Genomic DNA, 15,874 nt, shown 5'->3' with positions numbered 1-15,874 from the left:
TAACAAATGAAATACAGTTGTTATAACTGTTTTCATGTATGTTGTTGTTGTTGTTCAGTCGCTAAGTTGTATCTGACTCTTTGTGACCCCATGGACTGCAGAATACCAGGCTTCCCTGCCCTTCACTATCTCCCAGAGTTTGCCCAAATTCATGCCCATTGAATCAGTGGTGCAATCTAACCATCTCATCCTCTGTCACCCTCTTCTTTTGCCTTCAATCCTTCTTTCCCAATGAGTTGGCTGTTTACATTAGGTGGTCAAAGGATTAGAGCTTCGACTTCAGCATCAGTCCTTCCAATGAATATTCAGGGTTGATTTCCTTTAGGATTGACTGATTTGATCTCCTTGCTGTTCAAGGGTCTCTCAAGAGTCTTCTCCAGCACCACAATTCAAAAGCATCAATTTTTCAATGCTTAGCCTTCTTTATGGTCCAACTCTCACATCCATACATGACTAATGGAAAAATCATAGCTTTGACTATATAGCCCTTTGTTGGCAAAGTGGTATGTCTGCTTTTTAATATGCTGTCTAGGTTTGTCATAGTTTTTCTTCCAAAAAGCAAGCATCTTTTAATTTCATGGCTGCAGTCACTGTCTGCAGTGATTTTGGAGCCCAAGAAAAGAACATCTGTCACTGCTACCGCTTTTTCCCCTTCTATTTGCCATGAAGTAATGGGACCACATGCCATGATCTTAGTTTTTTGAATGTTAAGTTTTAAGCCAGCCAGCAGTCAGCCAGTCAGCCAGCTTTTTCATGTTATAATTTTTAAAATGTCCTTTTCTACTAATTCTTATATCTGTATAGATAATGAGTTAGTTTTGATTGATTGCTTTTTTCTCCAATATAGGTCACATTTTCCTGCTTACTTGCATGCCTGGTAATTTTCATATGATTCTAGACATTATGAATTTTTAGCTCATTGTATGCTATATATTTTTATAAAATGCTTGGGCTTTGTTTTGGGTAAAGTTAAGTTACTCAAAACAATTCTATTCTTTTAGGTCTAGCTTTTAAGATTCATTAGGTAGCACTTCAAGTAACCTTTAGTCTAGAATTCATTATTTGCAACTACTGAGACAAGTCCTTTCTGTGTACCATGAGGTTTTCTCTTCTGACTTGTAGGAACACCCAACCCTGTGTGATATCCAGTTAATCTTTTTTTCTTTACTTTTAAAAAATTTATTCATTTTTTAAAATTTATTTTTTATTGAAGGATAATTGCTTTCCAGAATTTTGCAGTTATTCTTATTATTAATCCTTTCATGTGGTTCTTTTCCTGGCATCAGTTAATTCCTCACACAAATGTTGTGTGACCAATACTTTGTTGAATACTTAAGAGCTCCCTCTGCCTATCTCCAGAGTTCTTTGTCTGTGTACTTCTTTGCCCTCCATTACTCTGCTTTGTGAACTCTGATCACCTTGGTTTTCCCAGATTCTCAGCTCTATTTCTTCATCTGGGGAGTCTACCAGTCTTCCTTACCCAGGGAAGGGTTTCTCTTCCCTGTACCATGACCTGGAAATTCTCTTAAAGAAGTAAGCTACGGCAATCAAAGGGGTCACTTCATTTATCTCCCATCTCTTGGGGATCACTGAATTTGATTGCCTGAGGTCCAGTTTCTTGAAAACTGTTTTTCGTATGTTTTGTTTGATTTTTTCATTGTTTCAGGTAAAAGGTTAAATTGGTCCTTGCTACTTCATCTTGACCTGAAGCCAATAATATTCTTTAAGTCTGTTTTGTTTTGATATGGAGTCCAATCGGAGACTAGGCATTGCATGTCATGTCTTTGTTTCCCTTAATGTAGAATGTTTCCTTGCTATTTTTGTTCTTTTTTGTTCTTTTATGACGTTGGCATTTCTAAAGAATCTTAGCCAATCGTTTTGTAATTTGCCCCACAATCTGGATTTGTCTGTTTCCTCATTAGATTCAAAGTAAACATTTTGGAGAAGAATACTATATAAGTGATGTATCCTTCCTACTTCATCACTTCAAGTGGCCCAATGCTAAGTCTGATCACTTGATTAAGGTGATATCTTACATATGTCTCCATTGTAAAGTTATTTTCCCCCTTGGTAATTGATAAATAATATGTGGGCTGAACTTTAGGATCAGTGAAGATCCTACTTCCAGACAACTCTTTACCCAGCTGTGCATCAATGATAATCCTTGTCTGAATCAACTATTACATTGATAGTTGTAAAATGACACTTTCCTAATTTTATCATTCCTTTCTCATTTATTACCTGTTATTATTCTCTAAAGCAGAGCTCCCTCACTTTTCTTTTTGAATATCATTATAAACTCATGTACTCTAATTATAACTTATTATAATGATAATGTCATTCTTTTGAATGTTCACATTGTCCAGATTTGGTCAATGAGATTTCTATTATTGTTTTAACCACACAGTGTTTTTTTATTCCTAAAGTAATTTCTAATGTATTTATTACTCATAAATAGGAATTGAAAAAGAGACTAAATAAGGGGACTTATTCAGATTCTTCTTAGAAGTCTGCCTACTTCTGTGTACTGTCAACCCAAAATGAAGTTTTTGGGTTGGAAGGAGATATTTCTGAATTAAACTACAGATCAATGTCACCCAATTCTAGTCCCTATTCCCTTTTTTCTAGGCATACCATCCCCACTGCCACCCTAATCCTTCTGTTGGGCACCTCTGGCCTCTATATTTATTTTCAACAGTCAAGAGCAGCAACTGGCCAACTGATCTGTATCCAGTTCTCCAGTCCATATGCCCCAAGAACTAACTCCTTTATGCACTGGCCTGTGGTGGCCTTGGCCTGCCTCTTCCGCCTACTCAAGTAATTCCTTTACCACAAATTTGATTCTCTGCATTTCCATTTATAGGATCTTACCTATTCGTATGGCCTGCTGCCTCTGCCAATTCAAAAACACTATCGAGGTTGTCTGCAAGACAGTCAAACTGCATTGTGACAGTGGTTGCCTGACAAACGTCACATTTTGTGGTGAGTCTGAATTTCCTGATGGTAATTTTTAAATTTTCTTCTAATTCTTTAATTTTTATTTTTAACCAGTGATGATAAATTTTAAAATTAATAATGTAATTGCATTATTTTTATTCATTCAGAGTTCCACATCCCTAAATTTCTAAGAACTACTTTTACTAAAAATCAGATTCTTGGTTACATTATTAAGCTAATAATAGCTTAGTTACATTGTTAACTTAATAAGGTAACTGATATACATACATAAAAGAACAAGAAAAAGGAATGAAAGGGGGAAGGGCATTAACACGAATGGCCACATAATGTATTCTGTGCTGTCTGCAAATGAGAACTTACTCATACAGTGCATCAGTTTGTAAACTGATTCTATATACCTTAGGTCTCAAGTATCCTTTGTCTTATAGGATAGATGTAAACATATTTTTTATATTTTGTCTATTTTTATAATATTATAAAAGAGTACAAGTGATGCTGTCTTATGGCGGAGCCTGAGAGTTTCTGGTTCCACCACCAGAAGCTGCCAGCTAGCTCTTCTAAAGGGGGGTGCACTGTGTGTGTGCTAAGTTGCTTCAGTCGTGTCTGACTCTTTGAGATGCTATGGACTGTTGCCCACCAGACTCCTCTGTCCATGAGATTCTCCAGGCAAGACTACTGAAGTATGTTACCATACCCTCCTTCAGGGGTTCTTCCCAACCCAGGGATCAAACCTGCATCTCTTATATCTCTTGCATTGGCAAGTAGGTTCTTTACCACTAGCGCCACTGGGGAAGAGCAATTTTATTCTTAGACTGTCCAGCTCTGAACTTGTTCTGAATCTCAAACTTTTCTATCCACAAAACACTCAGGTGCTTCTGACTATTTTTCTATATATTAGATTTGTTGGCACTAACTTGATAACCTCCAAAATGTGCTTTGATACCCAGATAGCTTGAATACAGGTGTCTATCAATGGTCTGCTGCTGCTGCTGCTGCTAAGTCACTTCAGTCGGGTCTGACTCTGTGCGGCCCCGTAGATGGCAGCCCACCAGGCCCCCCTGTCCCTGGGATTCTCCAGGCATGAACACTGGAGTGGGTTGCCATTTCCTTCTCCAATGCATGAAAGTGAAAAGTGAAAGTGAAGTCGATCAGTCGTGTCCTAGAACACATCATAAATAATAACACTTTGTTACTTATATAAAGACAATTTTTGATTTTTTTTTTAAATTTTATTTTGGCCACTAAGTTCCCTGACCAGGGATAGAACCTGAGCCATGGCAGTGAAAATACCGAATCCTAACCATTATACCTGGAGAAGGCAATGGCAACCCACTCCAGTACTCTTGCCTGGAAAATCCCTGGGACGGGAGCCTGGTGGGCTGCCATCTATGGGGTCGCACAGAGTCGGACACAACTGAAGCAACTTAGCAGCAACCATTATACCACCAGGGAACTCCTCAAAACAATTTTTTTTACCAATTATATTATTCCCTTCTCCCCGAGAAGTGGGCCAGAAAAGGCATTTTTAATCTCCTTTTGCAGATGAGGAAAAGCAAGGTCCGAGGTATTCAGTGCAATGGCCTAGTACCCAGATCTCCTGTCTCCGATTTTAGGCTCTCTGCACACCCATGCCCCTCCTCTCTCATGACCCTTATGTCCTCCTTTGACCCTTGCCACCACCATTAAAATTTTTAATCCTTTTGGAAGAGAAGCCTAGCTACACAACGATACATATACAGTCAGAAGCTTTGGATGGTTTCCCAAAACACTGGAAATATTAGAAGTGAAATGAAATGAAAGCAAAGTAGGCAACTGACGGAAGTTGCTTTTCCCTTCTGCATTATAGTACTTCAAGTATTATTCTATTGATCTGTTGAACATTCCACACTGGCATATAGGCTGGCAAATCTGTTAGCTCATTGATCCCTGCCTGAATGTCAGCAAAGAGCCAAGGGGACGTAAGAGTTTTGGACATAGAGCCCTCTCTTCTGGAGGCTGAATATATGGAGGCAGGGACTGAGCAAAGGACTCAGTGGGTGGGTGGAGGACACGTTCGGATGATGACCTGTCGGCAGCAGTTGTGGTCTTCATCATTTGTGATAGTGGTAAGAACGCAAGTGCGCTGGAGAGGCGAAGGGAGGAGACCTTACACTCCTCTGCATCTGAGGCAGGACCGGGTGGGGTATGTGACTGTGAGGAGTCACAGTAGATCTGAGTAGAGGAATCTTTGTCTTCCTGCCAGTCCCTTGGGAGCCAGGCGAGTGATCCTAATTACTATATTTCATGCCACAGAATCTTCTGAGTGGATGGTCATTTTTTCAAAAGATATCTTTTTTCACCTTTTATTGTTGTCAATCATTGACTTATGTTTGGGTTTCTTTCTCTCTCTTCCAAGTGGCAGTCAAACATTTGCTGATGCCTAATTTATTTGTCTGGGATACATGATTGTGGACTGACAAAAAGCTCTCCCATCAGTCTTCAGTTATCAAAAGCAGTTTCTTCTCTTTTGACAGATGAAAATACATCTATAGGGAATGCAGAAGGATCGTTCATGAAGGTGTTACAAGCCCGGAAGAAGAACACCAGCACGGAGCTGACTATTGAACCCGAGAGGGCGTCCTCAGACAAAAGTGCTGTCAGTCTGTCAGCCTTTATGAATGAGCAGCTGGACTTTAATGATGAAAGTGATGTGATCAGCGCACTGAATTACATACTGCCTTATTTCTCAGAGGGAAATCTAGAAGATGTTGAATCAACATTATTGCCCTTCATTCAACTTCTTTTTACAAATGCCCATGAAGGAGATATGCCAGTGGGCCATTTCAAAAACAATACAAAAAAACCTTCTGTTAAGCCTATAGACAACAATTCGACTTATAAAAATAAATTGAGGAAACTCTATTTTCTGGAAAACTTGTTAGATGCAGAAATTCAAGAAAAAATTGATGAAGTTAAAAAGAAAGAAAAAACGGCTATGCTTATCCATGCCAACCTTTTGGGTCCCAAATTTAAACGCCAGATGTTTCCGAAGAAACTGGAAAAAGCCCAACCACAGGAAAACAGCCCAGCTGAGATTGACAGCCCAGGGCAAAGGCTGCTGAGAGTGAACAGGGTCCTCAAGCACCCAAGGGGCCTACAGAAAAGGCACTTCAAAGATGCGGGAGATGAGAGCAGCGAGAAGAAACAGAATGCCCAGCCACTTGTGGAGAACACTGCCAAAGAAAGAAGGCTCAGGAGGCCATCCCCAAGGGAGCTGGATGAGCTGGACATGGTGCAGAGGCCCAGGAAGTTAGTGGGGAACTCCTTCAACACAGAGCCTTCGTTCATGAAGGAACACAAGGCAGCCGTCTCTTCTTTCCTGAAACAGTACTCTCGGGGCAGGCCTTCTGACCCCCTCCCTCCAAAACCCCAACCTGAGGCTAAAAACAAATCAAAAGACTTGTCCTACACCATTTTCGTTTTAGAAGATGCTGATGCTAGAGTGAGAAACATGAAGTCTTCCAAACCAGTCTCGCATTCCGGAAAGAAATACATCTTCCATAAAACTCGCTCTCGGATGCCCCACAGAACACTAAAGGCCAAAGTAAGTCGAAAGCTGAGAAAGAAAGGTTCACTCAATAGAATGATGCTGGCCAGAAGGCCTCTGTTCTCTGCAGTGAGGAGTCTCATCAATTCCCCTCCACGAGAGGCATTTTCATCTTCAGGATTACTGGATCCTCAGGAAAACCGTTTTTCAGAATTATATTCTCTTTCAAACCCTCCTAAAGAAAACTCTAGTTCAGTGAACAATACTCCACATGTTTCTGAAGCAGTTATCTCTTCGGGAAACATTACTCGGCCAAAAGAAACCAGACCTGGAATCACTGCTCAAATTAATGTCTCCAGTGCACATTCTACTGTTGCTGCGGACTTCATGCCACCTGTTAAGCACACCAATGAAACACAATGGGAGTACCACAACGTGGGCATTGAGTTCGCCTCTAAGCCCCCAAGCGTCAGCTTCCCAGTGCTCTCATCCCCAGGCGATCAGTTTGAAAGTCAGCTTAACCAGCAGCTACGGTCCCTCATCCCCAACAATGACGTGAGAAAGCTCATTGCTCACGTCATCCGGACTCTGAAAATGGACTGCTCTGAGACCCACGTGCAGCTGGCGTGCGCCAAACTCATCTCCAGAACAGGCCTCTTGATGAAGCTTCTCAGTGAGCAGCAAGAAATAAAGGTGTCCAAGGCAGAATGGGATACGGACCAGTGGAAAACTGACAACTACATCAATGAGAGCACAGAAGCCCAGAGTGAACAGAAAGAACAGGAGCCCAGTGAGGTGAGGATCACGCCTGAAACATGGGACCTTAGGACATGCCATTGAAGTGCCCAAGCAGGAAAACCTGGGGCTCCTGGTCTGTATCTTGTCTCGGCCAAGCTGGCTAAGACAATGACCTCCCACTCTGCTCATTCAGAGAAGGTGGCACTATTCCTGGGGTAGATGAGAAGAGGACATAACACACAAGATAAATACATTGTAGAAGAAAATGCTAACGATGAGATCAATAACTTTAAATATGGTTTTTTCTGATAAAAGCTATCCATCTGAAAAGGATGGAGTCTTCTAGTAGTTTAAGAATAGTTAGCTATTATTTAGAATAGGTTTAAGAATACTCAGCTTTCATCCTTTCCAGCTCCCTGTTTTTAAAAACTTGTTATTATTTATTTTTAGCTCGCAAAAGAAGTTCCAGGTTACGGCTATAACAACAAACTCATCTTGGCAATATCTGTGACTGTAGTAGTGATGTTTTTGATTATAATGTTCTGTCTCATTGAGGTAAGGATGATTATTAATTCAGATTCAGAACCCCCAACCTGAAAATTCAAAGCCACCTTTCCGCCTGCTAGTATTTGATACTCCTCTTCAGTCACAAGACTGAGATGTACTTTGTTGTTTTACTGAAGGGTGTGTTCCCAGGGTTTTCATAGGAGCTCCACTCCCAGGAGATATCTGTGGAACTGAATCCAAGATAACAAGCCATTAGACTATTCTGACCAGTTAAGTTTATAAGAAGCCAGAGTTGACACGATAGTAACATTTCTTTGACTCAGAACACCATGTGGATTTGATGTACTCACAGTCACTCTCACGCTACCTTGATTTCTCTCCTTGGTGGCTGCAGTGATGAGAGATACATCGTTTCCACCCTCACGTAGCTGTCGGTCACCCTAGGAGGGCTAAAAGGATCCAGCTGATAGATAGAAGTGCGATCTTATCAGTCCCTTAGATCTCCTTGGCAGCTGTCTTCTCCAGTGTGTTAGGCATTGTGTAAACAGGTTCCATGAGAGCACTACAAGTAAGAATCCTGCATTAGGCCACCTTGAAGTATGTCCTGTTTAGAGTAGCATCTTCCTGGAGCTAGCCTCCTTACCTTTCCTTCAGTTACATAATGGCTTATTACTTTCCCCAACAGGCAGTTGCTAACATTCAGAGGAAGATTTTTTTTTTTTATAACCTTAATTATTTATTTATTTTTGTGGCCCTGGGTCTTTGTTGCTTTGTGTGGGCTTTCTCTGGTCAAGACAAGTGGTAGGGCTACTCTTCCTTGCTGTGCACAGGCTTCTCATTGTGGTGGCTTCTCTTGCTGCAGAGCACGGGCTCTACGTGTGGGAGCTGAGTAGTTGCAGCATAACGGGCTTAGTTGCTCCATGGCATGTGGGGTCTTCCTGGTCCAGGGATCAAACCCACGTCTCCTGCATTGGCAGGCGGACTCCTATCCACAGCACCAGCAGGGAAGTCCAAAAGTGCAATTTTGACGAGCTGACCATCTTGATTCTACTCTACCAAGTCAATCCACTTTATCTTTTCTTCTGTCCCGGCAGCCCTCTATTCCAGCCAAAGCAGCCCCTCACCACGTGCTCATTACACCGTACCCATTGCTGCTTTTACATGTGGCTTTGCGCAGACGAATTCCTTTATTTTACTCTGCCTGTGGGAGTCCTGACTCTCAAAAGCCAACTCAAGTTCATCTTTCTTCAAATAGACTTCCCGGAATAATCCAGACCTCCTGACCCTAGTCCCGTGAGGCCTGTCACCAGTTCTTAGAGGCCCCAGCAAAGCAGTCCCCTCACCTCAGAACTTACAAAAGTGGTAAACAGTTCTTTAGAAGGTGGCTCCATAAGAGCCTCATGGAGGGGAGCAGAGCGGTGTAGGGACCAATGGCTTCCTGGTCTGTCAGACTTGAATAAAACCTGACATGATGTGTTACCTGCTAAAGAGAAATGTGTCCGTCTGCAGGAGGGATGGTCAGTAGTGAAAGTACAGAAAAGGTGAAGAGGGACCGGCAGTGCCTAGCCTCACCTTGTCCAAGAGTAGAGATGGCACCTGAGGCAGCGTAACTGAAGAGTCAGGCCCATCACCAGGCAGCACCTGTTGAGAGCATCTGGCTACCGCAGGCCTTTCCATTTAATGTGGGATTCAGCTGATTGCTTTGGTTCTAATTCTGTTCTCACCAAGTAGCCTTTTGAGTGTGTGGTTGTGCTTTGGTGTGCCTTGGAGGCCTGTCTCTACAGAAGTTTAATTCTCTGGTTGTGTAGACAAAGGTGTCCTGTCTGTAGAACAGATGTATTTCTCATTGTCAAGTAAGAATTTGGCATTCTTATTTTTGATCAGTCCTGTGATATTATTGATAAAGTGAAACTGCCGCAAGAGGAAGATGTGAGTTCTCTCTTCGTGGGGAAGGAAGGAAATCAGCATGAGGCCCCAGTGGTCAAACCAAAAGCAGGAGCCAGTATCACCCGACTGCAAAGCCTGTGCTCCCTACTCTGCTCTTTTGTCTTGTCTCCTTAGAGCCAGAGACAATGCTGAAATTCAATGAAAGCCAATGTTTGTTTATTATAAAGAGGTTTGTGGTGGGGGGTTGTTTTTGTCTGTTTGGCCGTGCTGTGCTTGCAGGGTCTTCGTTCCTGACCAGGGATCAAATCCAGACCACCACAGTAAAATCACAGAGTCCTAACCACTGGACCACTAGGGAACTCCAAGGGGTTTTATAAATCACCAGGAAGAAGGTAGACAATCCAGGAGAGAAGCGGGTGAAGGCTGAGAAGAGTAGGAGAGGCACTGACAGCCTGCCACCACACTGGGCCGTCCTCGCCTCCAGGCTCGTGTGCAGCAGGTTTTGTTCACCAAGCCTTTGTCACCTCATGATGTAAAAATCATCTCTAATCATCATTTTCAAGTACTTTTATAATCTGCCTAGAACTTGCTGTATTTGATTTTTAGTGTGGTTGAGGTAGGGAATCTAACTTTTTCCCCAGTACGAAATGATTCATTCTTTCTCCCCTGTCTAAAATACTATCTTTACTTGGATTCTATTCTGTTGATCCAGTTATCTTTTCCTATTATCTTTTCAATATCACACTGCTTAACTCCAGTTACTCTATAACATGTAATTTTATATCTGTTGGGGTAAGGCCCTGCTCTTTGATCTTCTTTTTCATACATTTCATAAGTGTTCTTGCATATATTCTCTACCAAATGTCAGCTCACCTGGTTTTGTTTAAAAATTTCCTTGGATATAAATAAGGTTGCATTGAATTTGTAGGTTAATTTGAGGAGAATTGACATCCTTACAGTATTCTCGGAAGATAGAATCCCATGCCATGTATGTATTGCTTCTCAATGTCCTTCAGGAAGGTTTTAATATTCTCATTACATAAGTCTTATGCATTTTTGGTTGAATTTATTCCTAGTTACTTTATGCATCTTATTAATATTATAAATGGGATCTTTTTTCTATTTTTTTAGCTAGTTACTTGTGCTATATAGGAAAGCTATTAAAGCTTATATGTTGATTTCTTGATTTTATACATAAGCCATCTTACTGAATTCTCGTATTACTTACAGTACTTAAAATTTCGGTTGATTCCTTTGATCTTCTAAAGTCCATCATTCATATGCAGATATGTTTATCTCTTCCTTTCCAATTCTACCGTTTTCTTACTGTACTGATTAGGACCCCCCTTCTCCACAGTGATCAATAGTAACAGTAATGATAGGCATCTTCCCCCTGTTCTTGATTTTTAAACAGTGCTTAGGTTTCTGGTCAATACTTCTATTTTCTTTCCCTACTTCTGAAAGTTTTTTGTTAGGAATTATCTGTTGAACATGATCTAAAATGGTCCATAAAATGTATCACCAGCTGCATGCAGCACCCAAGGTTAGGTACTGTGGGAGAGTCAAAGAATTCTTAAACAGGATAGAATTCCTGTCCTTAAAAATGTTATCAACTCACTGGGTACATAAGACTGAAAATAAAAAGTAATGAATAAAGATTTGGAAGTGGCTGTCATGATAGTGATCATGTTTTCTTTTAAAACAGATTTATTCTCATAGAACAACATCAGAGGAAGAAGGAAGCAGAAGGTAAATATTGGTCTTTTAAAGTAGAATTTTAGAACTAGAGGAGAGCTGAGAACTCATCTGTTTTAGTCTCCTCACCAAAGGCAGGAAGAAGCTTTATTTACCCTAATGCTTTACGCTAATTTATTTATCAGCAGAACTAGCTCCCCAACCAAATCTGGCCTAGCACAGGACTGGGACGGATTCATCTGGTTTCACTTGTTCTCGAAGGAAAGAGGGTAGATGGAGAGAGGTTTCGGTTGTCCTGCCGGTGGTAGGCATCAGGCGAGGTCAGAGGTGTTCTTGGAGGTTCTGGGGTAGGGAAGTTAGAGATTTGGGGGCTAGCCTTACTCAAAGCTGATGAAAAGTAGAACAAATTATGTGTTCTTTCTGTAAAGGGGAGGAAAGCTTCCCTTCTCATCCTCCTGGTTTTCAGCCCCCAATCCGTATTCCCTTTATCCAAACCTCATAAAGTTTTAACTGGAAGAAACTTTAGACAGTAGTTTGTCTTTTCCTTTTATAATAAAAAAAAAAAAATGGAGAAAGAGAAAACATCTGGCCCCGTGGTCACGCTGATAGTGATTATCAGAAAGAAGGTGGTGCCTTTCCAACAAGGGCCCCTCATGATCACACTACGCGTGGGCTGTGAGCTGCATTTTATGTCACAGCTCAGGACACACATACTTATGGACAGAAGTGGTTTCTGATACAAACTCATTGTGCACTCCGTTTTGTTTTGTTTTTTTCAATTCTCTTTGTTTTCAAAAAGAATACTTTTGTGTTTTCCTGCTGGTCATAACCTTTAAACTGATTTCACAACTCACTCACACCTCAGTGACAACCTGCCATATGCAAGTCAGAGTGCTACATAACTTTGCTAGTTGGACTTAGGGGTTTACCTGCTGAGATGCAGTTTGTCAGATAGAGCAGCTAAGAAAACAGAAGCACCTCCTCCCCTCCCCCACCCCCACCCCAGTAAATGCTGCACGTGAGACTAAGTCCCAGGGGGCTAGTGTGGAATGCTCCTGGAAGAAACGTGCCTCTGCCCGGCACGGTTGTGCAGCGTGTTCACTGCACGAGGGCAGTTGGCTGAGGGCCGAGAAATGTGAGTGGGGTTGCAGTCATGCCTGTAGGCCATGCTAAGCCACATGCACAGGTCTCCCCAGAGATGCGGGTGGGGGGCCATTTTGGACAGACCCGGAGAGCTTCTGGAAGGCCAGCATGCATGGAGTGATTCTCAACACCGCAGGTCTGTGGTGACTTTGCTCATTGTGGTTGCTGACTGAAGTCCCATTTAGCCCTGGTGAGACCAGAGCAAACACACTGTGAGAGACGGAAAGCGGCACGTGACACTGACTGTGTGTGCTTTCCTCCAAGGGGCTTTTTTGGATTTCTGCTGCATAAGAGAAGCTCAGGGACAAGTGAGAGTCAGGTAGGTTTGGGAGAGATAAAGCCCTGTGGCCAGAGGAAGCAGGGGAGAAGCAGAACTAACATGTCGCTCTCTGTGTCCCAGGAGGGCTTTTTCTGGAGGCGGCGGCCACTTTGGCTTCAGGACATGTACAGGCCTCTCAACGCCACACGCAAGAAAAACATGGCACAGAAGCTACATGACAAGGAGTCTTCAGAAGAGGATGAGATTTTCAATAAGAATGCAGGGTAAACGATAGGGGACAATTTCTACTTCTTACCTCAGATGAGGAAATAATGAAAAGTTTAATTGCCCCTTTCGAGACTAAACGCTTTGGCGCTCTTTCTTCTTATCCCAGGGGGGCCCCTGAAGCGCCGACAGAGGAGGCTCCTCCGGCTACAGATTCAGCTGCTGAAGAGCCGACGGGTGAGGAGAGCGAGGCAGCCGCCGACACCGCCACAGAGTGAGCCCTGTCCTGCCACAAGCCACCTGCAGGTTTTATTTTCTAATACTGGCTTCTCAACATCACTTGTAAAATACTTATTTTTCTCATATTAAAATGTATAAATCCATAACCAATTCTAACCATGTGGTAAGGAATTAAAATGTCAATAGTTGAGTATTTATGTATCACTATCAAGGACCTGCAAGAAAAGAGCAGAGCTTTTTTTTGAAACTAGACTCCCTCAGGGCAGCCAGAACTTCCACCAGAGGAAACGCGGGCAGAAGAGGATAAATACAGGGATGGAGGGGGCCTTCCATCCCTTGTTTCCCCAGTATAACCAGCCCCTGGGAACTGGAAAACAGGTCATCCTCAGGGGGCATAGATCATTAAATCAAATAATGATTTCTCTGGTGCTCGCTCTCCTGGTTCATCAAGTACAAGTATTTACAACACACTTGACCTCCTGCTCATGGAGGATCATCCCCTTCCGACCCCTCTTGTAAGTCACTGGGGCTGACAGAATATTTGGATCACTGGGTCTCCGTCCACCATAGGACCAAGGCCTGACTTTCTCCCAAGCTCTCGAACTCATGTACAGATGTGCTCCCTGTCTTGGTAGGGGGTTCTCCACCCCTTCAAGCTGGTGGAAAATGCACATTGGGTTGTATTTTTTCTTTAAAAAACAAAAAATCTGAGCCTTTGAATAGCTAGCAGGGAGGGGCCCGAGGGACAGGATAAAGAAAAACATGTGAGAGCACCCAAGATGGTCCTCCTCAGGCCCCAGCCTCTCTTGACCCCTTTGAGGGTCAGTCCTGTGCTGCTCGGCTCCCTCCAGCACCAAACCCAACCCACTCCTGCCTCACCCAGCACGTGCCCAGGGCTGCCTTGACTCCAGGTGATGAGGTAATGACAGTGCTGTCCGGGGAAGGTGCAAAGGCTCTTCCAGTCCTTCTGCAAAGAAAATCATTAATCAATCGCATTTAGTAAGTCAGGGAGACAGAAATATATTAATAAGCAAAAGAAATTCCGAATGAACAAGATTTGATAATCTACCAGAATGACCACAGATAGCACCGGAGCTTTAATAATACGAGGTGAAGAACGGTGCAAAGCGTGGGATGAGAGCGCACAGTCCCCCAGAGGAGCAGTGGGCCGGAGAGACAGCCCAGCAGGTTCTGCTAGCTGGGTGGGGTTTCAAGCAAAGTGGTCAGCCCACCCGTTTCTTCCAGTTTATGAGTTCCCTGGGGCTTCATGAAGACATCTGTTCTCTCAGTGCCTGCCCAGGTCATCTCCCAAAGTTTCTCACCAAGAATGAAAAGCAAATGTTTTCTCCGGGCGGTAACTTCAGCCAGCGAGTATTTGCTTTGTTTAAAGTGCATGCCCAGTAATATTAATAATAGGAAGCAGCAGCAGCTAGCATGTTCGATTTGCTTGTGTGGTCCCCAGCCCTGGGTTGGGCATTTTATGGTCTTATCTAGCCCAACAATCCATGGAAACATATCTTGTTATCCTTGTTTGACAGATAGGAGACAGGGTTTAAAGGATGTAGGTAACCTGGACTTCCCTGAGGGTCCAGTGGTTAAGAATCCATCCCTCAGGGCAGGGGGCACGGGTTTAATCCCTGGTTCGGAAAGATTCCACATGCTGCGGGGCAACTAAGCCTGTGCGCCACTCAATTACTGAAGCCCACATGCTAGAGCCCGTGTTCTGCAACAGGAGAAGCCATGCACCTCAACTAGACAGGGCTCATGTGCAGCAACGAAAACCCAATGCAGCCAAAAACAAAGAAAATTCAACAAAGAAGAACATAGGTTACCTGCTCAAGTGCCCCAGGCCACACATTCAGAGTGTGTTAGGGTTGTAGCGCAGAACTGCTAGATTCCAATAGGGGTGAGAGAAGTACAGAACCTTTGGTTGCCACCAAAGAGTCAATAACAGTGATGATAATAATAATTAGGGAGAAGAGGTGGCTGCTGTTTATTGAGCACCTGCTATGCACCAGGTACCATATACTAGGGGCTTTGGTTTCACTATTAGTTCATAAGAGCAGAAAGTCCCCATGTCTGCTCAAAACTCTGTAATGAAAGGGAGGTTGATTTCAGTAAGAGAGGTAGACACAAAGTCAGGGAGTTGACAAGACCAGGGGCAGCGATCCTTGCACTGCTGGGCTTCCCAAAGCATGGACCAGGATTCCCAGGAGCTCCGGGTTCCTATCTGGGAACATTTTCATTATTTAAAAATTGGTACATAAAGTGAGGTTTAGATACCATATTTTTTTGTATTATACTACCTCAAATTTGCACAATTTTATATTGGTCTCACATGCTACCCTACCAGTTTTCTTGATTAAAATTCCCAAAAGTTAGTCTGTTTTGCCCAACTTGACCTAAAGGTTGCTGTTGTTGTTCAGACACTCAGTCATGTCTGACTCTTTGTGACCCCATGGACTGCAGCACGCCAGGCTTCCCTGTCCTTCACGCTCTCCCAGAGCTTGCTCAAACTCATGTCCATTGAGTCGATGATGCCATCCAACCATCTCGTCCTCTGACCTAGACTGGGCAGTGTTTTTGCCAGAGCCCAGAGACATCACCTGGCCAGCCTACGAGTGAGATGTCTCTCCTTGGATCAGGGACACATCCCTGGAGAGAACTTGAAAGTGAGAAGAGTGCCCAGGGTCAGG

General features: G+C 43.1%; 1 protein-coding gene across 1 annotated transcript in view; it reads left to right on the top strand.

Moving 5' to 3' along the window:
- The window catches only part of LOC614269 (leucine-rich repeat-containing protein 37A), a 50,002-nt gene extending 36,668 nt beyond the window's left edge, over positions 1 to 13,334 (top strand). Inside the window, exons 8-14 of the mRNA XM_015458910.3 lie at positions 2,864 to 2,982; positions 5,472 to 7,279; positions 7,673 to 7,777; positions 11,322 to 11,365; positions 12,719 to 12,773; positions 12,855 to 12,997; positions 13,108 to 13,334. Coding sequence (XP_015314396.2) covers positions 2,864 to 2,982; positions 5,472 to 7,279; positions 7,673 to 7,777; positions 11,322 to 11,365; positions 12,719 to 12,773; positions 12,855 to 12,997; positions 13,108 to 13,216 — 2,383 coding nt within the window. The 3' untranslated portion in view covers positions 13,217 to 13,334. The remainder of the gene's footprint in view (positions 1 to 2,863; positions 2,983 to 5,471; positions 7,280 to 7,672; positions 7,778 to 11,321; positions 11,366 to 12,718; positions 12,774 to 12,854; positions 12,998 to 13,107) is intronic.
- Positions 13,335 to 15,874: the final 2,540 nt, after the last annotated feature.

This window comes from Bos taurus, chromosome 19 (genome assembly GCF_002263795.3).
Source record: "Bos taurus isolate L1 Dominette 01449 registration number 42190680 breed Hereford chromosome 19, ARS-UCD2.0, whole genome shotgun sequence".
Lineage (NCBI taxonomy): Eukaryota > Metazoa > Chordata > Mammalia > Artiodactyla > Bovidae > Bos > Bos taurus.
The sequence above is the reverse complement of the archived record's forward strand: the minus strand, read 5'-3'. Positions and strand labels throughout refer to the sequence as shown.